The following is a 26,326-nucleotide window of genomic DNA, read 5'->3' as shown; positions in this document are numbered from 1 at the left end:
ACCCCATTCTCTGTGGTGGAACAAGTCTTGGGGCTTTTTACTTCAATCTGTTTGCAGACCTCAAGCCAAAAGGGTGTATCCACCCAATCTTGGATCTTAAGGCCCTACATTTTTTTCTTTCAGCCTCAGCCTTGATAGATATCAAGAATGTATACTTGCATGTCCCTATTTTTCCAGCACATCTGTGCTTTTTTTCTTCTTTGGTGTGGGCTATCTGTACCTCCCAGTTTATGACCCTGACATTTGGCCTGTCTTCTGCAAATTGGATTTTTACCAAGATGCTGGCTCCTGTGTTTGCCTTGTTGTCAGTCAGGGGTCAGGCTCGCAGGCCAGTAGTTATTTCCAGTAGTAAGGTTCACACAGAAAACTGCATCGGTAGTAGGGATCGACTGTTATTGTTTTTCAGTGCCGATACGATACCGATATTTCGGCCACCTCTCCGGCCGATAGCCCATATTTTTTGCCAATATTTTGTACATTTAAAAATGTGTTTTTTACACCGTCAATTTCCTTCTTCCTTTTTTAAAAAATTTTTTTTTTTTATAACTGTTATTGCTGTCACAAGGAATGTAAACATCCCTTGTGACACTAATAGGCATGTGAGAGGCACTCTTTATGGAGAGGTCGGGGGTCTATAAGACCCCAAACCCCTCCTCTGCACTTCAAAGTATTCAAAATGTCAAAATCTGCGTTTTTTGAATACTTTTTTTTTTTTTTAACTTGCGCCTTTAAGATGATAGTAATTTTGAAGTGATGTCATGACATCGCTTCCAGATTACTAGATCCGGGACCCGAACGAAGCATCGGTCTTCGGCCGGCCGGTTGCTCGGGCCTCCCTGTGGGATGGGATAAGACGGTGGGGGGGGGATGATGTCCCCTCCCGCTGCTTGTAATAACAGCCGAGCAGCTGCTGAGCCGTATCAGTTGTCATCACAATAAAGCCGACCGTCCGCTCTAGAGAACGGTACTGGCAGCTGCATGCATCACCCCGGTAAAACCCCTTGAAGTAATATCAGTCAGTTTTTTTGATTGATACAATACTTCTAAAAAAAAGTGAATATCGGCCACCCCGATAATTGGTCAATCCCTAATCAGACGTATGCAAGTAGGTCCCCCTGGCAGGTGATGGGCGCTAATCCGAAGAACAGAATCTAAGAACCAACTGGTAAAGCTTCTGATATATTCCAGAGCATGCTGGAGCCAGGCTGCTGTCCTCAGGATTTCCCAACCATAAGATGAGCAAGCTGGTGTCTTGTAGTCTTGTGACAGATGTAGCAGGTTGGGATCAGGCAGAAGCAAGTCAAAGGTTTGTAATGAGCGGTTTCAAGTTGGGGTCAAGTGAAAGCGTAGTTGATAAGCCAAAGGCTGGCAATGCTTGGTAGTGGAGATACAGACAACAGTAGGAACTCAAGGAGTAAGATATTTGCTGGAGCAGAGCAAAAAAAGGAATTGTAGAGAAATTGATTAAGTAGGAGGTTCATGGAAGGAGCAAGAAGTTCAAGGCTTATCAGATATAAGATTTAAAGTAAGGTTTTCTAAGGGATCAGGCAGGGAGCTGTCCAGCATTTCAAGTGGAACAGTGAAAAGAGCTACTGCCAGACGCAATAGAAATCCTGGGTTCAGATCCAGATCCTGACTGTACTCCCCTCCTACCAGAATGGCCCCTGGACAATTTAGGACCAGGTTTTGAGGAAAACTCTGATGAAATTCTCTTGTCAATCTAGGGGCATGGATGTTCTTCTCGGATTCCCAAGATCTTTGTTCTGGCCCATATCCTTCCCATTGAATCAGACATCGTAATTTGTTCCTAAAGATCCTGTAATCGAGAATTTTCTCAACTACAAATTCTTCCTCACCTTGCACCTCAATAAGTGGAAGAGATTGGAGAATTCTTGTAAAGTGTGAATTTTAAGGGTAACACCACACCAATATTAAAAAAAAAACGATGCGCGGCCCCCCTCAAAATCCATACCAGACCCTTGTTGGGAAAGGGGGTAGGTGAACGAGCCAGCGCCACCCCCCCACCACCTCCTGAACCAAGGGCCTCATCCCCACAACCCTGGGCTGTGGTTGTGGGGGCCCCCAGATCCTGCCCCCCATGTGAATGAGTACGGGGTACATAGTATCAAGAAGAGTCAAAAAGTAATAAAAACACAGACGGATTTTGACAATTCCTTTATTAAAGAATAAAAAAACAGTGCCCCCCCCCCCCCCAATGTAGATCCATTGTCCATCACGACACCTCCACCGCCAGATCCGGGGAAGAAAAACGCTCCACCTTCAACTAAGGCAAACCGCTGACTGCCTGGCTTGCTTTTTTTTTTTTTTTTTTTTTTTTTTTATGTAATCTTTATTTGAAAATTTTTGTATTATACAACATACAAAAGACAGAACAAAACATACAAAGAGGAGTAAAAACGTACAGAGAGAATCCAAACAGAACAAAACACATTAAGGCATCATTCCATGCTGGTTTGTGTATGGATCGGGGGCCCCTACAGTCCAGCCTCTTCCACAGGAGGGGCTGCTGAATGCGGGGACCCCTGAGAACCTGGTGTGACTTTACTAGTATAGTGCATCCAAGTGGCACATATAGTATAAAACTTTTCATAACGGTCTTTACATTTTGCCATCCACTCCTCTGCAGCCATGATGTTTTTCACTAAAGTAATCCATTCAGTGCATGTAGGAATTTGTGGTCTCTTCCAGTATATCAAAATTAACCTTCTGGCCGCGTTGAGTAAATGAGGCAGTACAGACTTGCGATTTTGGCTGAGAGGAGTGGTAGGGACATGTAGCAAGGATTCCAAAGGGGAATTGGGGAGCTCGAGGTCTAGAATGTCCTTAATCTGGGCTCTTATATCTAACCAGAAGGGCCGTATCTTGGGGCATTTCCATCAGATGTGAAGGAATGAGCCTCTGAGGCCGCATTCGCTCCAGCAAGCGTTGGATACAGATGAGTATATCCTGGCAAACTTAGAGGGAACTCTATAACATCAGGTAAGTACCTTAAAACTATTTTCCTGCATTTTCGTGTCCATTGAGCTCGTATGCGTGAGACGGTAAAGGTGGTCCAACTGAGTTTCAGTAAAGACATGCTGAAGGTCTCTCTCTCCCACTCCCTTGTGTATCCAGGCTTCCCTCCACTTTCCAACAACTGTAGTAACTCATATAATACAGATATAGTGTGTGGAATAGCTGAGGTAGACATACAGAGCCGTTCAAAGGGAGATGCCGTGGTAGGGGAGTGGATACCGTGGGGTAGGCTACAGACAAAATGTTGGCGCTGTCTATAGCGCCATTCGTCCATGGGGAAAGATCCGTACTGTATTCTCAATGTGGCCAGCGGCAATAAACCCTGGTCTTGGATAAATCTACCACATCTCGACTCTCCATCGCTTGGCTTGCCATTTGACAGTTCTTATATAGGTAAGGGGCAACGTCACCTGGTGGCACCTCATGCGTTTTATTTTTTTAAAACCTTTTCCTATTGCCGGCAATTTTAAATGTCTGTCTTTTTTAATGTAATTTTTGCTGTAGCATGTTCTATACATTCTACAGATGCGCCACTTCGCAGGCAGAATAAGGGGACACCCCCCCCCCCGACACTATATTTAAAGAAATTTGTAATTTTTTTATTGTTGCACTTTAACCACTTGCCGACCGGCTTACGCCGATTTACGTCGGCAGAATGGCACGTACAGGCATATTAACGTACCTTTACGTTGCCTTTTAAGACGCTGCATTGTGGGTGCGTGCCGCAAGGTCGTGAGTGTTATCGGGGGTCCCGCGGACTCTATGTCCGCAGGGATACCCGCGATCGTCTCGCGGAGAGGAAGAACAAGGAAATGCTGATGTAAACAAGCATTTCCTCATTCTTCCTAGTGACAGGACACTGATCACAGCTCCCTGTGATTGGGAGCAGTGATCAGTGTCATGACACACGTAACCCATCCCCCCCACCGGTTAGAACACATCCCTAGGACACACTTTACCCCTGCAGCGCCCCCTACTGGTTAACCCCTTCCCTGCCAGTCACATTTACACAGTAATCAGTGCATTTTTAATTGCACTGATCGCTGTATAAATGTGTATGGTCCCAAAATATCGCCAGAAGTGTCCGATCTGTCTGCCATAATGTCGCAGTCACGATAAAAATCGCTGATTGCTGCCATTACTAGTAAAAAAAAAAATTAATAAAAATGCCATAAAACTGTCCCCTATTTTGTAGACGCTATAACTTTTGCGCAAACCAATCAATAAACGCTTATTGCGATTTTACCAAATATATGTAGAAGAATACGTATCGGTCTAAACTGAAGAAAAAAAATTTTTTTAATGTATTTTTTGGGGATATTTATCATAGCAAAAAGTAAAAAATATTGCTTTTGTTTTCAAAATTGTCGCTATTTTTTTGTTTATAGCTTAAAAAATAAAAACCGCAGAGGTGATCAAATGCTACCAAAAGAAATCTCTATTTGTGGGGAAAAAAGGACGTCAATTTTGTTTGGGAGCCATGTCGCACTACCATGCAATTGTCAGTTAAAACGATGCAGTGGCGAATCGCAAAAAGTGCTATGGTCTTTGGCCAGCCAAATGGTCCGGGGCTGAAGTGGTTAAGCATCATTAAAATCACTGCTCCTGAAAAAACGATCTTTTTTAAAAAAATGTTTGCATACATACATGTCCCCTAGCGCAGTATCCGGACCCCCATACTCTTTTTATGGCCAATTACTTGCATATAAGCCTTCAAAATGGGGACTTTTGATTTTTCAAGTTTGGTTTACATAGACTTTATTAATGTTTACTTTTTCGGGTCAGAACTTTTTCTCTGTTCTGGAGTTCTGGTGCCAACTGAACAGGGGTGTGTCCAGCCCATCTCTACTCATGGATCCCGACGATAAAGGTGAACCGTTAACAGTCGCCACATCAATACTGGCAAGTTTGTTTCTCATTTGGATAGTATTGGTTGGGCAAATTCTATGTCCATAAAGTTTCCCTCTGGCTGCAGAGTTTAGCATAGTAGAGCAAGGAATTTCACAGCCCTCAGTGATAAGTTTAATTGGATAGGAGAGTGTAAACATTTTCTTCATGAATCACTGGTGACACAACTTGAGTAATGAAGTTTTGTTCAGACATTGTATCATTCAGTCAAAGCTATTTTTTTTTAACTTTGTTGGGACAATTAACTGCATAATTCCCCACAATAAAGCTATAGGTTTTCTGAATCTCTTCTCTCTTTCTCCTGAATAGATAGTGTGTGTGTGTGTGTGTGTGTGTGTGTGTATATATGTATATGTGTATATAGATAGATAGAGATACACACACACGCACACATATATATTATATATATAGCTTTATTAGGTACACCTGTTCAATTGCTTGGTAACACAAATTGCTAATCAGCCAATCGCATGGCAGCGACTTAATTCATTTAGGCATCTAGACGTGGTGATGCTGATTTAAGTGACTTTAAATGTTGCATGGTTGTTGGTATTTCCAAAACTGCTGATCATCTGGGAATTTCACATACATCCATCTCTAGGGTTTACAGAGAATGGTCAGAAGGAGAAAATATCCAGTGAGTGGCAGTTGTGTGGACGAAAATGCCTTGTTGATGTCAGAGGAGAATGGGTAGACTAGTTTGAGATTCTAGAAAGGCAACAATAACTCAAATAACCACTCATTACAACCAAGGTATGCAGAATACCATCTCTAAACGCACAACACATTGAACCTTGAGGCTACAGCAGCAGAAGACCACACTGGGTGCCACTTCTATCAGCTAAAAACAGGAAACTGAGGCTTCAATTTGCACAGGCTCACCAAAATTAGACAATATGAGATTGGAAAAACATTGCCTGGTCTGATGAATCTTGATTTCAGCTGTGACATCAGATGGTAGGGTCAAAATTTGGCGTAAACAACTTGAAAGCATGGATCCATCCTGGATATTTTCTTGGCACACTTTGGGCCCCTTAGTACCAATTGAGCATTGTTTAACCACTTCAATACTGGGCGCTTTCACCCCCTTCCTTTCCAGGCCAATTTTCAGCTTTCAGTGCTCTTGCACTTCTAATAAGAATTGCGCTGTCATGCAACACTGTACCCAAATGAAATTTTTATCATTTTGTTCACACAAATAGACCTTTTTTGGTGGTATTTATTCACAAATCAGTTTATTTTTTGTGATATAAGCGAAAAAAGAGCGGAAATTAAAAAAAAAAAAAGCAATATTTTCTACTTGCTGTTTTAAAAGAAATCCAATAAAATCAAATTTTGTCATTAAATTTAAGCCAAAATGTATTCTGCTACATGTCTCCCCCTCTACAAAAATCCCGTTTAGTGTATAATAATTGGTTTGTGTGATCACGGACATATGTGCACAGATGATCACAGACATGTATGCAGATGATCATTGGGACATGTGATTTTACTGTTACATATGTGGGACAGGTGTTTTTACTGTGTGGGGACGCTATTTTGGGGACATTGTGATTAAACACTGTGTGGGGACACTGGGTCGGTGATCAGTGTGTAAAAAGCTGTAAAAAACAGCTCATACTCACTGATCACTGGCTGGCTGCAGTGATCTCCTCTCCTCAACTTCCGTGTGAGAAGAGGAGAGCTGATCGCCTAGCAACCAGCTCTCTATTTACATCACATGACAGCTGTGATTGGACACAGTCATGTGATCAGGAGGGCCAATCACAGAGCCCTCCTGCCGATTGGAGATGCGCCATGTCCAGGTGACACAAGCGCATCGGGATCGTGCCTCTGCGAGGGCACGCGGGCACGATCCCCCTCCTTCTGAGGGACGTTCCTGAACGTCCACTCAGGAGGAGGAAGCTCCCACCCAGCCGTATATGTGCAGTGGGAGGTGGTTAAATGGTACAGCTTACCTGAGTATTGTTGCTGACCATGTCCATCCCTTTATGACTACAGTGTACCCATCTTCTGATGGCTCCTTCCACCAGGATAATGCACCATGTCACAAAGCTCAAATCATCTTACCACTGGTTTCTTGAACATAACAATGAATTCACTGTACTCCAATGGTCGCCACATTCACCAGATCTCAATCCAAAAGAGCACCTTTGGGATGTGGTGGAACGGGAGATTTGCAGTGTGCAGCAGACAAATCTGCAGCAACTGCGTGATGCTATCATGTCAGTATGGACGAAAAGCTCTGAAGAATGTTTCCAACACCTTGTTGAATCTATGCCAGCAAGGTGTACCTAATAAAGTGGTCGGTGATTGTATATTCAAATTAAATGTTCAGAAATCTAAAAAAACACGTCTAGATGGCTGCAGCACTGGTCCCAGCTGCAACTTTCCCCGCCGTCTATAAGGCTGAGATCAAATACCACTGATTGCTCATTTCTCAATTTTCAGCCTGCAGAGAGCTCTGCTCTGCCCCTCCAGCGTTCACTGGTGCTCTGGGCTGTGCAGGGGGCAGGAGCAGCTTGCTTAGGCTCTCAGGGACTCACTGAGAGGCTGAGCCAGGTGCCGGTCCAGGCTTCTGGGTGGATCCCACCCATTTGAATGGGATCTTTCAGAGCCTGGACTGGGTCTGTAACGTCAGCTGACAGCGGACTTTAGTCCACTGTCGGCTGAAACCGGGTCACTAGAATCAACTGCACTCCTATGACACACAGGGGAACTGAAACCAAAAAAGCTTTGGCTATACTTCTCCTTTTAAATAATATGTTTGTGTGTGTGGCTGTGCATTTAACTGTTTTTGGAATGTTGGGTGTATAATTATTTGCTTCTCTTGTCTTCTAGTGAAGATAGTGATTCGAGGGGACAGGAACACCGGAAAGACCACTCTTTGGCATCGGCTGCAAGGAAAGAAGTTTGTAGAAGAGTATATTCCCACTCAGGAGATCCAGGTCACCAGCATACATTGGAACTACAAGAGTAAGTGCTGTGTCCTGCCCATCTTGTGCCTCTGTCATGTGCTCCTTTGAAGGACTCTTGCATTTCACTAGTATTAGTTACATTAACTTGGTAACTCTTTCATCACCTCTTTTCCTCCATTTGGATATTTTTGTAGTTTTAGTTTTTCTTTCTCTCTCCTTTCCTTTCTATTGCTCTTCAGCGCATACACTTGCTTTACTTTGTTCTTTTTTTCCCCGTTTTGTTTTGTTTTTCTTTTATTCCACTATTTTTAATTTCTTTTTTCTTTCTTGCCTCTTGTTTTTCTTCTGACTTTTGTCCTCCCACGGTCTTTTTTTGCTCTGGTTTATCTCCTATGGCCACAGGCTAGAACTTGTCTTTCCCATTCTCTGTCCTCATTGTCTCCATATAATATACAGTTGGATTGCTTATCCTGGTATTGTTTTACGCCCCCTCCCTTTATGCATTTCTCTCTGTCTCCTGTACTCCTAGCTCTTCACTAGCATCTCCCATGATGCCTTCACCCTTACACTGAGCCCCTATGGCTCGTCCTCCCACACACTGACTGAATGATGTGACAAGGCTTATTCAAGCATGCCTGATCACAGTGCTACAGATCCACACAGTCTGCAGTTACTGGAGATGGCACAGGGTGGTCATTTTTTCTATAATGGATGTATTTGTTATGCTATCATGTCCTTGGATAATTATCATTTTTATCCAAGGACATGATAGCATAACAAATACATCCATTATAGAAAAAATGACCACCCTGTGCCATCTCCAGTAACTGCACGGTTGTTACAGTGTAAGAATTCAGAAAGGCCACTGACTTCATGTTTCTAGCGTTTTTTTTTTTGTTTGTTTTTTGTGACTTCACCAACCAAATATAATGCATGGATTAATGTTGCCCCCCCCTTTTTTTTTAATATATAATCTTTATTTTATTTTACATTTTAAGCCATACAAAACCGTGTACAGACAAAAAGGTAAGGGAAAGGGAAGACAAAATGCACCTCAAGGGCAATAACTGATATCGGTAGTGCCATAATACATTACACTATGAGTATAATTATTGCTAGTACGAGCCCCTCCCTGGCCTAGATTTTCGATCTAAGTGCCCTCACACTTTGGGGGAAGGAGAGAGGGCTCGCTCAATAAATCAAAGCAGATACCTTACAGCATCTTAGGCAAAGTAGGAACATAGAAGACATGAAAAAAATATATACAAAAGGAAAAGAAAATTATATACAAGTACCGCTAAGGCCTTTATAAATCGGCAAACACACCTGGCTCATCGGCTGATGGGGTATATCTACACTAGGAACATCAATGATAATTCTGCATCTGGTTCCAGGGGCGGATCCAGAGTCTAGTCTCGGGAGGGGCACTGCCAGAAAATATATTTTTTTGGGGTACATCTATCGGGGAAATGGCTGGTGTTGGCGCTTCAATCATCACGGCACCATGGTTGTTATGGTGTCAGGATGATTGAAGCGCATTATTACTATTATTACATTGTTATAAAAAATTAAATAGTTTAACTCACCATAATGAAGAATCAGTGGGAGCCCCGAGTGTGTCACTTGCCACGTCACCTGTCACCAGATGCATATTGTCACTTGCCACGTCGCCTGCCACATGTTGCGGATTGTCACTTGCCACGTCGCCTGTCACCAGATGCAGATTGTCACTTGCCACGTCGCCTGCCACATGTTGCGGATTGTCACTTGCCACGTCGCCTGTCATCAGATGCAGATTGTCACTTGCCACGTTGCGGATTGTCACTTGCCATGTCACTTGCCACTTCGCCTGCCACATGTTGCGGATTGTCACTTGCCACGTCACCTGTCACCAGATGCAGATTGTCACTTGCCACGTCGCCTGCCACATGTTGCGGATTGTCACTTGCCATGTTGCCTGTCACCAGATGCAGATTGTCACTTGCCACGTTGCCTGCCACGTTGCGGATTGTCACTTGCCATGTCACTTGCCACGTCGCCTGCCACATGTTGCGGTTTGTCACTTGCCATGTCGCCTGTCACCAGATGCAGATTGTCACTTGCCACCTGCTAAGGTGGTCTCTTGTGTCCCAGAGACAGGCAGCAGAGAGATGATGTAATCTCTCTGCTGCTACAGCTGCCTGCATGGTGGGGGGGAACTGAAGGGATGTAGGGCGGGCGCCGGGCGGTGAGAGATGATGTCATCTCTCTGCTCCCCCGCCCGCCTGCTCCCTGATTGGCCAGCAGCCGCTCACAAATACATCGAGCGGCAGCTCTCTCACCTATGGAGCCGCCCGGCGGCTCTCTCTCTCACGGAGCCGCCCAGCGGCTCTCTCTCTCACGGAGCCGCCCGGCGGCTCTCTCTCTCACGGAGCCACCCGGCGGCTCTCTCTCTCACGGAGCCGCCCGGCGGCTCTCTCTCTCACGGAGCCGCCCGGCGGCTCTTTCACTCACGGAGCCACCCGGCGGCTCTTTTACTCACGGAGCCGCCCAGCATCTCTGTCTCTCTCACGGAGCCGCCCAGTGGCTCTTTTACTCACGGTGCCGCCCAGCGGCTCTCTCTCTCACGGAGCCGCCCAGCGGCTCTCTCTCTCACGGAGCCGCCCAGCGCCTCTTTTACTCACGGAGCTGCCCAGCGTCTCTCTCTCACGGAGCCGCCCAGCGGCTCTCTCTCTCTCACAGTGACAGTCACTCACCTGCATTTCTCGGAGGGGGCAATTGCCCCGTTGCCCCCCCCCCCCCCTGGATCCGCCCCTGTCTGGTTCTGAACCTGATTCAGGGTGCAGTCCACCTGGACAAGTTGCCCGAAGGCAGGATCCGCCAAAGTTAACAAGGCAACATCTAGACTAGAGGAGACTGGGGCTTGTCCAGAGGTATGGCTCCGCCATGAAGCCCAGATTGAGTCGAAGCGCTCACAAGTTCCCTTGCACGTGGCCACCCGTTCCTCTGCTTCCATCATCTCCGTCACCTTCCCAAGCCAGTCCAACTCACTCAGGGCTTGTGGGCTCTTCCAGTGAATTGGTATAAGGTGCTTTGCGACATTGAGGAGATGAGGGTGAGCACTGCGTTTATAATGAAAGAGGGGATGGGGGGATGTGAAGCAGAAAGTGCTTTGGTGAAAAAGGCACATCTATACCTAGACTATCCGATATGCGTCTGCAGACAGCAGACCAAAAGGGTGAAACCAACGGACAGTCCAACCAAATATGGAGGAGTGTTCACCTCTGCCCGCATCCCCTCCAACACAACTCAGAGACTGATGGGTAAATTCTAGCAAGGGAGGTGGGCACTTGGTACCACTGGGACAGCAACTTATAGTTATTTTCTTGTGTTTTAGAGTCTACTGAGCTAGAGTGTGTGAGAAGGTACAAGTGGCGCAGTTGTTCCTCAGTGAACTCACACCGAGATCCTTCCTCTATTCCCCAATGAAGAATGGTTTAGGGTTAGGGGGAGCCAAATCAAGTAACTTATAAAGAGCTGAGATCATATGCGGTAGAGGTTCTTCAGCTGTCCATATACGTTCAAACTCTGTAAGGGTAGGCCTAATCGGGGATAGGTGGCGCCGTGAGGAGACAAAATCAGTGAGTTGACGATATCTCCAAAAGTCAAAGGGGAAACTACCATACTGCTTCCTGAGGGTGCCTAGCAAAATTAGGCTGTGACCCTCCAGGAAGCGGGACAGGCTAATTACCCCCATTAGTTATCCAGGGACCAAAAAAGGAAAATGTCTCCCCAGGAGGAAACAACGGAAAACCACCAACAGATGTTAGTGGTGATGTTGGGGGGGCTAGGGACCTATTTAGCCTGTCCCAAACTTTGAGGACATGTGTTATTAGTGGGGATACCCAATCTGATAAGCCCCTATCGCTCTGAGGGACCCACGGTGCGTAGGATAGATTACGGCCTGCCATAGTCTACTGGAGGGGTACCCATAATTTAGAGGAGGTGTGAAATCTCCAGTTAATGTTGCCCTTTTAAAGTAAATGTAAACCCATATCTGAATGATATTCAGCTTGCTTTTTTTTTTTTTCACAAATACTTGTTTTCCTGTTTTTCCATCCTTTCTTGCATTTTGGTGCTGTCATGTCCCGTCTACATGAACTCAGAGGTCTGAATCGCACATTTGTGCAATGACTCAGATCCTTCACATCACAGCCCCCTCCTCTTATACCTCAATCCCGTTCTTACACCAGTGTCCACAATTCCCCCCCCCCCCCTTTAAATCACAACCCCTCACTTTACTTCACAGTTCCCCCTTCACAGTAGTGTTCTCAGCTCTTCTTCACAGTAGTCTTCTGAATCTCCTTCAAATTACCCCCCCCCCCCATTCACAGTAGTATCCTCAACCCCCTTCTCTTCAAGGCCTCTTCTGCCCCTGTTATCCCACCCCCACAGTAGTGTCGTCCTCTTTCCCCCTTCACCCTCTAAATCGGTGTCCGCTGTCCCCCCCCCCCTACATATCAACCCCCCCCCCATCCCAAATCATAGCCCCTCACTTCACATCATAGTAGTGTTCTCAGCTGTTCTTTACAGTAGTCTTCTGAACCTTCTTCACTTCATTCACAGCTTTGTCCCCAACCTCCTTCACATAAAGGCCCCCTCTGCCACATTCACATCATCCCAAGCCCCGAGAGTAGTGTCGTCCTCTTGCCCTCATCTCTCCCCAGCAGTGTACCCCTTTGCCCTCCCTTCTCCCTCCACAGCAGTGGTATCCTCTGCCCCCATACACCCTCCCATAGGAGTGACCTACCTTTGTCTCCCTTCACCTCCTACTCTGCTCTGTCAACCCCCACCCCCTCCACAGTTGCCCTCCTTTACCCCCTCCCCCTTCCCCACAGCCTTGTCCTCCTGTTACCACAAACCCCCCCCCCCCCATCTATTACAGCCATGTCCTAGCTTCTTCATTCTCTTACCTCACACAGCAGAACAGAGGGTGGGAGGCATAGACATAGCAGCACTGGATATTAGGAAGCTGTTGATTGGTTGCCAGGAACAACCTGTGTCCTAGCAACCAGTCATCTATAGTTAACTTTAAAAGTTAACATTGCCAGCTCCTGCCCTACACTCTACTGTGAAAATTACAGTGGCAGAGGCTGGGGTAAAGAGCTGGCTCCTTAGTGGTGACCACTGCAGTCCAGATGGGACAAAGATTCAGTTCCAGATCTGGACCATAGTCCGCCATTTAGTAATGCCTGCTCTATGGAAAATCTCAGGCCCGGTGTCCTGATATTGATAAGGGTTGGCTGTGCTTGCACAATGTGTGTTGGAACTGCTGCTTCTAGTCTCCACCAGGCATGCGTGTGACAGAGTGACAACCCAGAACCACAGTTGGGAAACGGGAACAGAATGATGTCACCCTGAATCTGGAAGTACCTGAACAAGGACCTTCCTTAGAGGATCACTAGTTATTCTTGTTTTAAAAGCTGCAGAAAGACTGGATTAAGCACAACTTTTAAAATTACATGTTCTGCCCTTTATAAGGTTTTAGTGCTTGGGTTTACTTAGTTTTGTTTTCTCATACTCTGTGCATTTATTTTTATTTTCAGCCACTGATGACATAGTGAAAGTAGAGGTTTGGGATGTGGTCGATAAAGGTGAGTTCATATTTTACTAGGTAACATGTTTATTGTAGGCAATGAAGTTTTTCTTAAAGGGTAACTCCACTTTTGTTGGAAAAAAAATAGCAAAAAAAAAAAATGGCATAAACAAAAAATGACCTTTCCTTTTCAATCTGCAGCGCTGTAAAATACAATGCAATATTGAAACATTATTTCCTGCTTATTTGATTGGCTCACTGAGTTTACCAGATGTTTGCTCTAAGATACTAGTCAGATTTTTGGCATCCCCTCCAACAGAAATGTAATTTTTGCCAAAATACTCCCTAAGGAAAAAAAATCGCTTTATAAAGGGCTGCAAACCCTGACATGTTCCGCAGAGCCCTGCAGGTGCAGCAACTGACTGATAATTATAAAAACACTCCCATTAGATTCACAGGGCACATGAAGAGGGGGAGGAATCTGCAACAAAGTTTGTTAAAATCCCTGAAATGCACATTGATCAACTAAAGGAGAGTGTTTTTTTTTTTTTTTTTTTTCTCAACAAAAGTGGAGTTACCCACACTAGGTAAAGTAACAGGTTGACTTTATAGCAGAGCAGGCTGATTAAAGAGCACCTTGCTTATATTCTCTTGATGACACAGACTGGCAATGGGGTATGGGGAAATACAAACCATTAGTATAGTATGCAATGAGGCGGTGGGGGGGCGCATGCATAGCCTTGGGGCTCTGCCAGGGAATGCTTGCAAAATTCTTATTCTGCCTGCTTCAGTGTGAACCTATTATGTTGCCTACTGTGAAAAGATTTTTTTTTTTTAAAAGTGATTTTAAACAATTTTTGTGTTTAAAATAAAAAAGATGTTCTACTTACTCGCTCTGTGCAATGATATTGCACAGAGCAAGCAGTCCCTTACCTCCTTTTGGGTAGTCACCTTCAGACTTCTTCCTCCTCGGAGCATCCGTGCGCGCGTGCTGCCAAGCCACAAACACAGCACTGGTAAGTCAAACCCCTGCTCTCCCTCACGTGTTTGACTGACATCTGCAGGAACCTATGGCTCCTGCTGCTCTCAGTGTCTCCATTGGGGACCAAGACCTGAGCAGAGTGGTGCTGCAGCTGGGACAGCGCTGGAGCAGTGAGAATGGGGGGGTTGGGGAGGTAGTGAGGCATTTTGTTACCTTAATGTAGGGAATGTGCTAAGGTAAAAAAATGCTTTAAAGTGGTTGTAAAGGCTCAAGGTTTTTTACCTTAATGCATTACTTGCATTAAGGTGCAAAAACCCTCTGGTCAACCCCCCCCCCCCCACCTTATACTTACCTGATCCCTATCCTCGATCCAGCGATGTGCCCAAGAGCAGCGGCTCTACCGGGCCTCTCTCTCATCATTAGCTCGCACAGCAGCTGGCACCATTTGGCTCCTGCTGCTGTCAATCATAGCTAGTGAGCCAATGAGGAGAGAGAGAGAGCAGGTCCAAGCCACGCTTTGTGTGTGAATGGACACACAGGTGTGTGGCTCGGGAGCTAGCCTGTTTGAGTGCCCTCATAGCAAGAGGCTTGCTATTTGGGGGCACTCTGAGGACCGCCGGCGGGGTGGATCCAAAAAGAAGAGGATCGGGGCTGATCTGTGTAAAACCATTAGACTGAGTTCATACATGTCCAGTGCAAATCGTATGTCAGTTTTCAAATCAAATAAATAAAGCATTTGTTCATTGATTCAGATGCGTTCTTGATGTGGTTCTGATGTGAATTTGCAAGGCTCAGGACTGGATTTTTTTTACTTTTTGCTATAATAAATATCCCCAAAAAATATATTAACCACTTACCCACAGGGCACTTAAACCCCCTTCCTAACCAGACCAATTTTCACCTTTCGGTGCTCTCACATTTTGAATGACAATTACTCAGTCATGCAACACTGTACCTATATGAAATTTTTGTCCTTTTTTTCACATAAATAAAGCTTTCTTTTAGTGGTATTTAATCACCGCTGGGTTTTTTATTTTTTGCGCTATAAAAGAAAAAAGACAGAAAATTCTGTAAAAAAATGCACTTTTCTTTGTTTCTGTTATAAAATTTTGCAAATTAGTAATTTTTCTTCATATGTTTTGGCCAAAAATTATACCGCTACATATCTTTGGTAAAAATAACCCAAATCGGTGGATATTATTTGGTCCTTGTGAAAGTTATAGAGTCCACAAGCTATGGTGCCAATCTGAAAATTGATCACACCTGAAGTACTGACGGCCTATCTCATTTCTTGAGACCCTAACAAGCCAGGAAAGTACAAATACCCCCCAAATGACCCCTTTTTGGAAAGTAGATATTCCAAGATATTTAGTAAGAGGCATGGTGAGTTTTTTGAAGTTGTAATTTTTTTCCCACAATTCTTTGCAAAATCAAGATTTTTTTTTTTTTTTTTTGCAAAATTGTTATATTAGCAGGTTATTTCTCACACACAAGCATATGCATATCACAAATTACACCCCAAAACACATTCCACTATTCCTCCTGAGTATGGCGATACCACATGTGTGAGACTTTTACACACCATGGCCACATACAGAGGCCCAACATGCAGGGAGCGCCATCAGGTGTTCTTGGAGCATAAATTACACATATAATTTCTTGACTACCTCTTACAATTTTGAAGGCCCTGGAGAACCAGGGCAATGGAAACACCCCAAAAATGACCCCATTTTGGAAAGAAAACAGCCCAATGTATAATCAATGAGGCGTATCGAGTCTTTTGAACATGTCATTTTTTTCTACAAGTTTTTGGAAAATGTGTAAAGAAAATGAAAACGCATTTTTTTTTTTTTTTACACAACGTTGTCCATTTACACAATGTTTCTAACACATAGCATGTACATACCAAAAATTAAACCCCAAAATAGATTCTCCTACTCCTGAGTACAGCGATACCACATGTGTGAGACTTTTCCACAACGTGGCCAAATACAGAGGATCAACATGCAGGGAGAACCATCAGGTGTTCTAGGGACATAAGTTTCAAATCTAATTTGACTACCTATTACACTTGGGTGGGCATGGCTGAGGGTGGCTGGGTACGACTAATTATGGATGGGGGTGGATGGGATGGCTGAGGATGGATGGATGAGTATTGCTGAGGATGGATGGCTGGCTGAGCATGGATGGATGAGTATGCAGAGTATGGATGGCTGTGCATGGATGAGTATGCAGAGTATGGATGGCTGTGGATGGATGGATGAGTATGCAGAGTATGGATGGCTGAGCATGGATGGATGAGTATGCTGAAAATGGATGGCTGAGCATGGATGGATGGATGAGTATGGATGGCTGAGGATGGATGGATGAGTATGCTCAGTATGGATGGCTGAGGATGGGTGAGCATGGATGAGGATGGCAGTGTGAGCATGAATGGATGAGTATGCTGAGTATGGATGGATGGGTATGCTGAGCATGGATGGATGGGTATGGATGGCTGGCTGGAACGTGCACATATCAGTGCTGTGGGCACTACACATCCAGCCCACAGCACTGCTGCCACCGATCTCTCCCCTCTCACTGTACCAATAGGTACGGGGAGGGGAGAGAGAAACCGGATGTGACGCCGGTTTGTTTACAAGTGATCACTCCGTCATTTGACTGAGTGATGGTCACGTGGTAAACGGCCGCTATCAGCGGGCGTTTACTGTGATCCGTGACGCGCCTGGTCACGGATGTTCTCGGGTGCGCGAGAGCGGGATTCTGGGAGGATGTCATAGTACACCCTCCCAGAGTTATCGAACCGCCCTGTAGCCGTTATTAGGCTATGGGCCGGTTGGTAAGTGGTTAAAAGGGGCCATTGATACAACAGTGGTAAAAAGATAATTAAGGTTGTAAACATGAAGTTTGATTCACATAAATCAATGAACATATCACATTGTCACATTACTTATTGGTACAGAACAAGTTAAAGTTTGCAGTTAGTTTGCTCGGAAAAAACAAGCGTGACATGGCATTCCTGTAAGTACAAGGGGGTAACAGGGTCTCCCCAATCTCTTTTCACTCTTTTCTTATAACAGCAAGGTAGAAATAAATAGTCAAGGAATAGTGCGGAGGAAGAAGAGGGGAGAGTGAAGGGAAGCAAGTAAGGGGACGACTATGGCTCAGGAACGTAGCAGTAGCTCATGGGGAAGTTATGATCCAAGGAGGGTTTTCCCCTCATCGGAGAGAATAAAAATGTTCCAAAGACTCCAGGTCTTTGTGTATTTCTCATGGTTATGTTGCACAGTCAGGACCAAATCCTCCATCCTGTTCATATCTACTTTCTGCAGCCAACTTGCGGTTGTCGGTTGGCATTGCCGTTTCCAGTAAAGAGGTAAATTCTGCATGATGCGTCGGACGTCTCCCCAGAAATTCTCCAATCTGGGACACGACCAGAAGATGTGCAGTAGTGACCCCACGTCCCCCCCCCACATAGCCAACATCGATCCGAAGTGGCAGGGAAGCACCTGTGTAATCTGGAGGGCGTGAGGTACCATCTGGTCACTATTTTGAAATTTGTTTCCTGAATTTTGGTGCACAAGGATGATTTAAGGGAAAATCTTATGAATGCTTTTGTGTCACAGAGAACTTGTGGTTAAGATCCATCTCCCATCTCTTCTGACAGGATAGACGTGGTTGTTCCAGGGGTATGTTCAAAAGGGAATATGTTTTAGAGAGAACTTGGAGCAAAGGCTCAGTTCCAGAACAATATTCTTCAAAGGTATTTCTGAGGGTCAGGAATAGAGTGTGTAATTGCACCATTTTCCAAAATAAAAGTTGGTAGGGACCCGCAGAGTTGACTAACTCCGGGATGGGGGGCCGCCACCCTGCAGTAACGAACTTAGAGGCATGGTCACATCCTGCGTTACCCAAGGCCACAAATTCTGCAGGATGAAGGCCTGGTGGGAATTCTGGGTGTCTGAGAATCGGGATAGTGGTTTGTGGTTTGATTGTTTCGTCGTAAGAGAAGCTTGCAGGGCGACTTGGGAGCTTTGCCTTAATTTCATCTCTCGAGGTAGAGAGTCATAGCACCAGAGAGCACTCTTCAAGGTTATTTTGGATTGAGATTGTTCGGTATGCACCCAGAGTTTGGATATAGCATGACGCCGCCAATCAAGTACTCTGTCCAGATGGGTAGCCTGGTAATACTTCTTAATATCTGTTTTGATAGGGACATTTGGGTCTGAAGAAGGCAGGGTTTTTTGTGTGCCAAGACAAAGCAGGTGAAGATGGCTTGTACTTGCTTGAGAAAAGAGAGTGGTATGTGTATGGACAGGGCCTGGAGCAGATAGAGGTATTTTGGCAGGATGCACATTTTGATCAGGTTGTATCTGCCAAACCAGGAGTGTATGCCGTTATGCCAGTTCTCTAGAAGAATACGGGTTTTAGCTAATAGAGGCGGGAAGTTGAGATCATATGTACGTGAAAGGTCAGACGGGATGTATGGAACTTCTACATATTTTTGGTAAAAAAATCGCAATAAGCATATATTGATTGGTTTGTGCAAAAGTTACAGCCCAGCACTCCAGTGAGCGAGGAGGGGGCAAAGCAGAGAGCTGTGACTGACGGCAGCTCACGGAGCTGTGAGAACCAAGCGATCGGCGGTGTTCCACCGCTCGGATTATCAGTGTAGAGGCGCTGGGGGACCGATGCTGCATTCACCTAGGTAAGTATGATTCTGGAAAAAAACAGAAACCCATACTTCTCTTTTAACTTTGCAGCCTGCTCTGCACGCCAAACCCCTCTAGTCAGAATCTTCACTTCCAGGTCCGGCTATGTATGCCACCGTCTCCATTCAATTTTGTGAGGGTACAAGACTGGCAGGGGAGATGTTACACAAGGAATCCATTTTTTCAAAACATTTTTTTTCAGGTGGAGCTATATAGAAAAACAGGATGATATAGATGTCTTCTGTATCTGTGTAAGGGTTTATATATTTTGTTTTTATTGTCCAGGGAAAGGCAAGAAGCGAGGAGAAGGTGGACTGAAGTTGGAAAATGAGCCTCAAGAGGTGAGGGACTCAGTGGTCACGGTTTCTGTTTTCAGTTTATATCCACTGTAGACAAAAAAATATATATTTTGTCAAAGAGCAGCTGATAATTTATAAAAATCTGACCATCAAGATACACACCTGTGCAGTACATGAGATATCCAGGGCTTGTGTAACTGTTTCTTGCAGCCTGCTGCCCTGGCGTTATTACGTTTCTGATATAAAAGAGGTAACAGGACCTTTGTTTTACAATGCTTGGTAGAAATAGAAGTCACTTGACTTGGGGTACTGTCATGTGTTCTACATTTGAAGAAGGCGTGTGTATCTGAAGGTCAATGGTTTGTGCTTTTCTCTATCCAGGGGGATGCTGACCTGGCGCTGGATGCAGAGTTTTTGGATGTTTACAAAAACTGCAATGGGGTGATCATGATGTTTGACATTACCAAGCAGTGGTATGTATATCAATAAGAAATGCTCTGATTTATCCTTTACCCTTATCCCTTTTTCAAGTACATACTGTGTCATTCTAGTTTATTACTTTTCTAAATTTATAATTTGTCAACTTACTATATAGCACTACAGAGAATGGGAATCTTTTAATGTCTGCTCTAGAACAACTTTATTATATCTAGAACAACTTACTGTTTTATATCTCATTTATATCTCAATTACAGACAAGAAGTTACACACATTTACATTCTAAGAACCTTTCAATATGTTTTAGATCAGGGGTCAGCCACTTGTCAATCGCGGCCATCTGACAGGTAGATCGCGACCTGACATGCTCCTAGCTTCTGATTGAGTTTGCCAACCTCAGAGCGGCAATCTACAAAAACAGCTTAGCCGCTGCCAAGATCAGATCATGCAGCACACATGCTGCAGCGGGGTGCCGAGTGTGCACTTGCACCTGGTACTTGTGCAGAAGGAATACATTCTGTCAGGCGGAGTAATCTCCACCCGATAGATGATTTCTAGTCCCAGCCTCTGACTTCCTGTCATTCGGAGAGTGGAGCCGGCACTGTGAGGGAGCAACATGAATGCAAGTAATAACAAGGGGTAATGATTGTTACAGTGGGGGGTGGTAAAGGGGTTAATAATGACATAGTATGCAGCATGAAGGGGTGAATGTGCTGCCACTGATCATTGATGCATTAGTGACCAGTGGCAGTTAATTAACCCCTCTGCGCCATTAGTGGCACCAGTGTCAGTGTTAATTACCCCCTTTATGCTGCAGCATGGAGGGGTTAATAAACACTGACATTGGTCACTAATGCATCACAAAGGGATTAACTAACTGCCATTTCCCACCAATAGGGTGGGTTGTTTGAAATAACACTATCACTTACCATCAATGCAGAGAGGCACAGTGATTCAAAATAGCCGCAAATCGCGGGGACGCCCGTGCATTCCCTGTCACTTTTCAATAGCACCCCCAAATGCGGCCCTATATAAAATCGCGCAAACCGAATTGCGGGACGCCTGTCCCTCAAAAGAAGTACAAGAGCTTCTTTTGGGCGACAGGCGTCCCGTGGTTCTGTTTTTGCGATTTTACTGCGATTGTCACCCGATACGCCAAGATGTGAACAGAGCCTTAAAGTGGTTAACTGCTTCAGCTCCGGAAGATTTTACCCCCTTCCTGACCAGAGCACTTTTTGCGATTCGGCACTGCGTCGCTTTAACTGACAATTGCGCGGTCGTGCGACGTGGCTCTCAAACAAAATTGACGTCCTTTTTTTCCCACAAATAGAGCTATCTTTTGTGGTATTTGATCACCTCTGCGATTTTTATTTTTTGCGCTATAAACAAAATAAGAGCGACAATTTTGAAAAAAAACGCATTGTTTTTTACATTTTGCTATAATAAATATCCCCCAAAAATATATAAAAAAAAATTTTTTTCCCCTCAGTTTAGGCCGATCGTATTCTTCTACATATTTTTGGTAAAAAAAACTTGCAATAAGCGTTTGATTGGTTTGCGCAAAAGTTATAGCATTTACAAAATAGGGGATAGTTTTATGGCATTTTTATAAATTTTTTTTTTACTAGTAATGGCGGCGATCAGCGATTTTTATTGTGACTGCGACGTTATGGCGGACATGTCGGACATTTTTTACACATTTTTGGGACCATTGTCATTTATACAGCGATCAGTGCGATTCAAAATGCACTGATTACTGTGTAAATGACACTGGCAGTGAAGGGGTTAACCATTAGGGGGCGGGGAGGGGTTAAGTGTGTCCTAGGGGAATGATTACTAACTGTAGGGGGGAGGGGCTGTGTGTGTCATTACTCTGATCACTGATCCCGATGACAGGGAGCTGTGATCAGTGACATTTGTCACTAGGCAGAACGGGGAGATGCTGTTTACATCAGCATCTCCCCGTTCGTCCTCTCCGTGAGGCGATCGCGGGTATCCCTGCGGCGATCGAGTCCGCGGGATCCGCGACCCAACTCACGGAGCTCCCGGCCGGCGCACGCACGCAATGGCACGGCGGGGAATTCAAGTGGACGTACCTGTAAGTCCATTTGCCCAGCCGTGCCATTCTGCCGCTGTACATCGGCGTGCCCCAGTCGGGAAGGGGGTAAAGTAGAATTCCAGCTTCAACCTAACTAACCTTTAAAATGCCCCTTCTAACACCTATGCTAACTAACCTGTTTTCAGGCCGCTCCAATCTGGTGACATTCTCTCACCTGTGTGACTCGGTGGTCTATGCTGGGGAGAGGAGGGAGCACCAACGGCTGGGACATGGGAACCTATGTGTGATGTCACCACTCCAGGTTTTAGCCGCTTTCAATCGCTCTCTCCTCTGCAGCCACCACTGGCTGATACAGGGAAGATCACATCACCAGACCGGGACAGGCTGAAAATACGTAAGTATATTCAGCCTATAAAGTATATATTTATTTTTATTTACAGTGACGCTTGTTTATATGTTTATACGTTTTCTTCATGCCATCGTTTTTATTGGGGCCTTGCTAGTTTAAACGGGGGGGGGGGGATAAAGGTTGTTACACACTGGTGATCTTTGATCTCTTCCATTTTGCTCAGGTAGATCCTCCACCTCCCAAATGTTGCCTAGCCCTGTTTTAGATCATAGGAGGAAATTAGAGTATCTGGAGGGCGTCCACAAACATAGGGAGAAAGTACAAGCTCTGTACATATAACATTCTAATAGGTTGCACTGCACTGACTCCTGCCACTACAATACTGTCTTTTGTTGGGGGGCCCATTTGACAATCACAGGTGTAAGCTCAGAGCTACTGCATTACTGTGAAGAGGAACGGTAATCGATAACATCCTATCAACATTCTGGGAGTTTTCAGAATACACAAATTGCCTACACAAATAGGTACACAAATGGCCTACACCTATAGCAAGGGCATCATTCAATTTTGGTCAAAACTGCACAGCTTGTTTTCATCTTCAGACATCCTTTATCTGCATAGGCAGTTTTTTTTTTTTTTGGGGGGGGGGGGGGGTTGGTAAAAAGGTGAACTAACCCTTTAACATATCTTTCTATTAACATTTGACTAGAGCTCTGCTTTAAGATTCCACTGCTTTTCAAGGACCTAGCACCTGTAATAGTCCAATATGGGCCTTATTATGTGAGTGAAAATTATGCTAAGGCTAGCTTAGTACAGCGATAATACAGAAGTAGAGAAACCACATGTCACAGCTTAAAGCGGGGGTCCACCTGTCTATCGTTTTTTTTTTTTTTTTTGAGTTCTTTCACAAACTTTTCTTCTCAGCATTACATACTCACATATTGTGTGTAATATGTCCGCCTGTGTCAGATTTCGTCAGACAGAATAACTTATATTATTCACTGCAGGCGGTTTCCATCTTCATTGTGGGCATTTGAAGCCCACAAGCATTTATTTCCTGGATGTGGTGAATGCTGTGCTCCCAGCATTCACCGCTCGTTCCCGCACGTGCTCAGTGGCATCCTGGGAAGCCTGAGACTAGCTCCCAGGAGTCTGGGAGAGGCTAGAAACACGCCTACCCCCACGGGAGGAGAACCAGGAAGTGCAAAGAAGAATAGACAAATAAAAGGTAATTATGGCGATTTAAATTTTTTTAAACGGCATATCAGCATCTAGGCAAGGAAGAGAATACATACAGATATTGTTCAAAATTTGGGTGGAACTCCGCTTTAATTATTCCGTTTCCATATGACCAGTTGGCCTTAGAATTGGTGTATCAGGAAGGTGTGGGGTCCCCACTGACCTGTGATAGGAATCCCATCAGTGGTTTGTTGCTGTAAAGATGCTGCACCTCATTGACATCTACCATAGAGGAGCATTGTGGATAATACTTATTTTTACTCGGACATGATTCTCTGCCCTGTTGGGTTTTCAGGACATTTAACTACATCATGAGGGAGCTCCCCAAGGTACCAAGCCATGTGCCAGTGTGTGTTCTTGGCAATTATCGTGACATGGGGGAACACCGCGTCATTTTGCCCGATGATGTGCGGGATTGTATCCAGGGCCTTAACAGGTGAGAGGAGTTGTGTGATGTTGCAAAAAATGTTTTTGCCATATTCTGCAAGTATTAATTATTATATATTATGTTTTTCTTGGTAGGTGTTTCCATGTTTTTGTTACTGCATTATAAATACAGATTTTTGTTGATTAACCACTAAAAGCAACTTTGTTGTTCGGTGCATGTATTCTGCCTCTCTAATCAAAGAAGTGAGTAAGAATCGATGATGACATTGTTAATCTCTCAAACTGGTCCCAGCCTGTCGTATAAAGTGTTTTCCTTTACAAATGGTTTAGTTAGGTTCTTTATTATAACAAAAGAATAATCGGGCATGGGATACCAGTTCTAAGCAGTAAAACAGCATTGGTACATATTAAAGAGTATAACATTAATAAAGATCTAGTAAGATAAGTAGCACACACATTAAAGGACTGTATACATGGGCCAAATATCAGGCGGCTTCGCCTGTTCAATAGAAATTGGCCGACGTTCGGCCTGTATGTACGGCAGCCGGTCCAACAGAAGCCAGCCTTTCGACCATCTTCTGTCGAAGAGGCATCACCAAAAAAAGTCTGCCAATTTGGTATCCAATCAGTGCTCTTAGCTAATGGCTGAGAGCACTGGCAGGGGGAGGGCTGGGCAACCCCCTGTCAAAACAAAATAGCTCAGTGGGGGAGATCGCTGTACTAACATTGCATAGTTAGTATAGCGGCTCCTCTCCAGCCCCTGTTTTTTTGTTTTTTTGTTTTTTTTTTCGTTCAGCCTGCTGGGTTTAATGAAAAAAACGAATAGTGTGTTCTAGTCCTAAGTGCCTACAAAATTTATAGGTACAGTATGTGTGGCTTAAGTATTTTCTTTGTTGCTGCCTCAGAATGAGTATGCATGCTATATAGGGCATCGACTCCCAAGTGCCAAGCCAACAATCCAACATCTAGTATTTTCAAGAAAAGACCAACAATAGCATCCCATGCATTTATCCCACTACAAGTTTTCTTTCCTTTCTTTTCTTTTCACACAAGGAATGCATTTTTTTCAGCGAGTCAGTTGACTGCTCAGACTTGATAAAGTGCAGTAAAGCACAATCTTTGTGTAGCACTGCAAATCTGGAAGCATAGTCCTCTTTTAAAGGATAAGTTCACTTTTTTAAAAATAAATAAATGCACAGCGCAATTTGCAGGTAATAAAAATGTGCATTTCCTTTTTTTTTTCTTGGAGCCTGGAAAGCATTGCACCCACGATCAGCAGATCTCCGGTACCATGCAGGACTCCTGCAGATTTCTCAGTGTATCTGTCTGCTCCTACGGGCAGACAGATACACACTGACAGGAAGAGACAATGAACTACCACAGCATTCAACAGCGGCATGGTAGTTCATTGAATATACAAGTCGATAGCTGCAAAGTCTGTTGTGATTTTGTAGTTTCCCATTCACAGAGGACTGTGAATCAATGATGTGGCCAGATGACCAGAGCCCTGCACGACCATGTTATTTTCAAACGGTGACAGCGGTTGCCCAGAGAAGATGCCGCCCACTGTCACAAAGGGGGGGAGGGGGATAGACTGCAGCTTTAAAATACTTTTAAAAGCTGCAGTCTATCCCCAGCTTTTAAATAGCCTAAATACGGATGGAACATGTAACGTTACAAAAGGTGAACTTATCCTTTAAAGTCACAGGCCAATAGTAATATGGTGGAGCACGTCGGGCAAACTTTGACGCTACCAAGAAAGAATGACCCAAAATTTCAATATAGTGTAGGGACTAAAAGCTGCAGTCAGTAGGTGCCCATGTAGTTGCCTGGTCTTTGTACCCATCAGCATATATTTATTTTTCTTTGTGATAGAATTAGTGCATTCACAGTTTTTTCCAAATGGCATATTCATAGATCGATTTCACTCTCTAGGGTTGCCCATTGACTTTCTTTTTCTTTTGCAAGTACGGACTTAACAGCCTGTCAAAAAATATGACCGTCAACTTGTTTTTGCATCTGCGAGCTCCTAAGCTGTCATATTTATGCTTGGGTCACTTGTGAGTAACAAATGTTGGTACCCTGATTTGCACAGGCTTGTTCTAGGTCAGTTACATTGAGTAGGTAGTGAAACAGAAATTAATGGCTGCCCCAGAGACTGAACCTTCCAAAAGGATCAGCACATCCCTATTCCTGCTAGACAGGTTCCTTTTCAGAACAATTCCAAAGCCTTATTGTTGAATAGAAGCATGTACAAGCCCTTCCCAACCCCACTGCCATGTGCTTTGAGCTCAAGCATTCCAGGTTAGGACTCTGACATGACTGCCTTTTGTAATTCCTGTTTTTAAGTTGTTCTTTTCCTTTGTCTGATCTTGTTTACTGTCTGCTATGTTATCAGGTACTAAGTTTTATTTCTTGATTATC

The 26,326-nt window shown here is 44.5% G+C and overlaps 1 protein-coding gene across 1 annotated transcript in view; it reads left to right on the top strand.

The window, feature by feature from the left end:
* RABL6 (RAB, member RAS oncogene family like 6) overlaps positions 1–26,326 on the top strand; it is a 99,154-nt gene that overhangs the window by 19,491 nt on the left and 53,337 nt on the right. Inside the window, exons 3-7 of the mRNA XM_073599958.1 lie at positions 7,786–7,920; positions 13,448–13,495; positions 19,417–19,472; positions 19,812–19,903; positions 23,811–23,951. Coding sequence (XP_073456059.1) covers positions 7,786–7,920; positions 13,448–13,495; positions 19,417–19,472; positions 19,812–19,903; positions 23,811–23,951 — 472 coding nt within the window. The remainder of the gene's footprint in view (positions 1–7,785; positions 7,921–13,447; positions 13,496–19,416; positions 19,473–19,811; positions 19,904–23,810; positions 23,952–26,326) is intronic.

The sequence above is a fragment of the Aquarana catesbeiana genome, linkage group LG09, assembly GCF_042186555.1.
Source record: "Aquarana catesbeiana isolate 2022-GZ linkage group LG09, ASM4218655v1, whole genome shotgun sequence".
Classification (NCBI taxonomy): Eukaryota; Metazoa; Chordata; class Amphibia; order Anura; family Ranidae; genus Aquarana; species Aquarana catesbeiana.
Note: the sequence above shows the minus strand (reverse complement) of the source record. Positions and strands in the feature narration are given on the sequence as shown.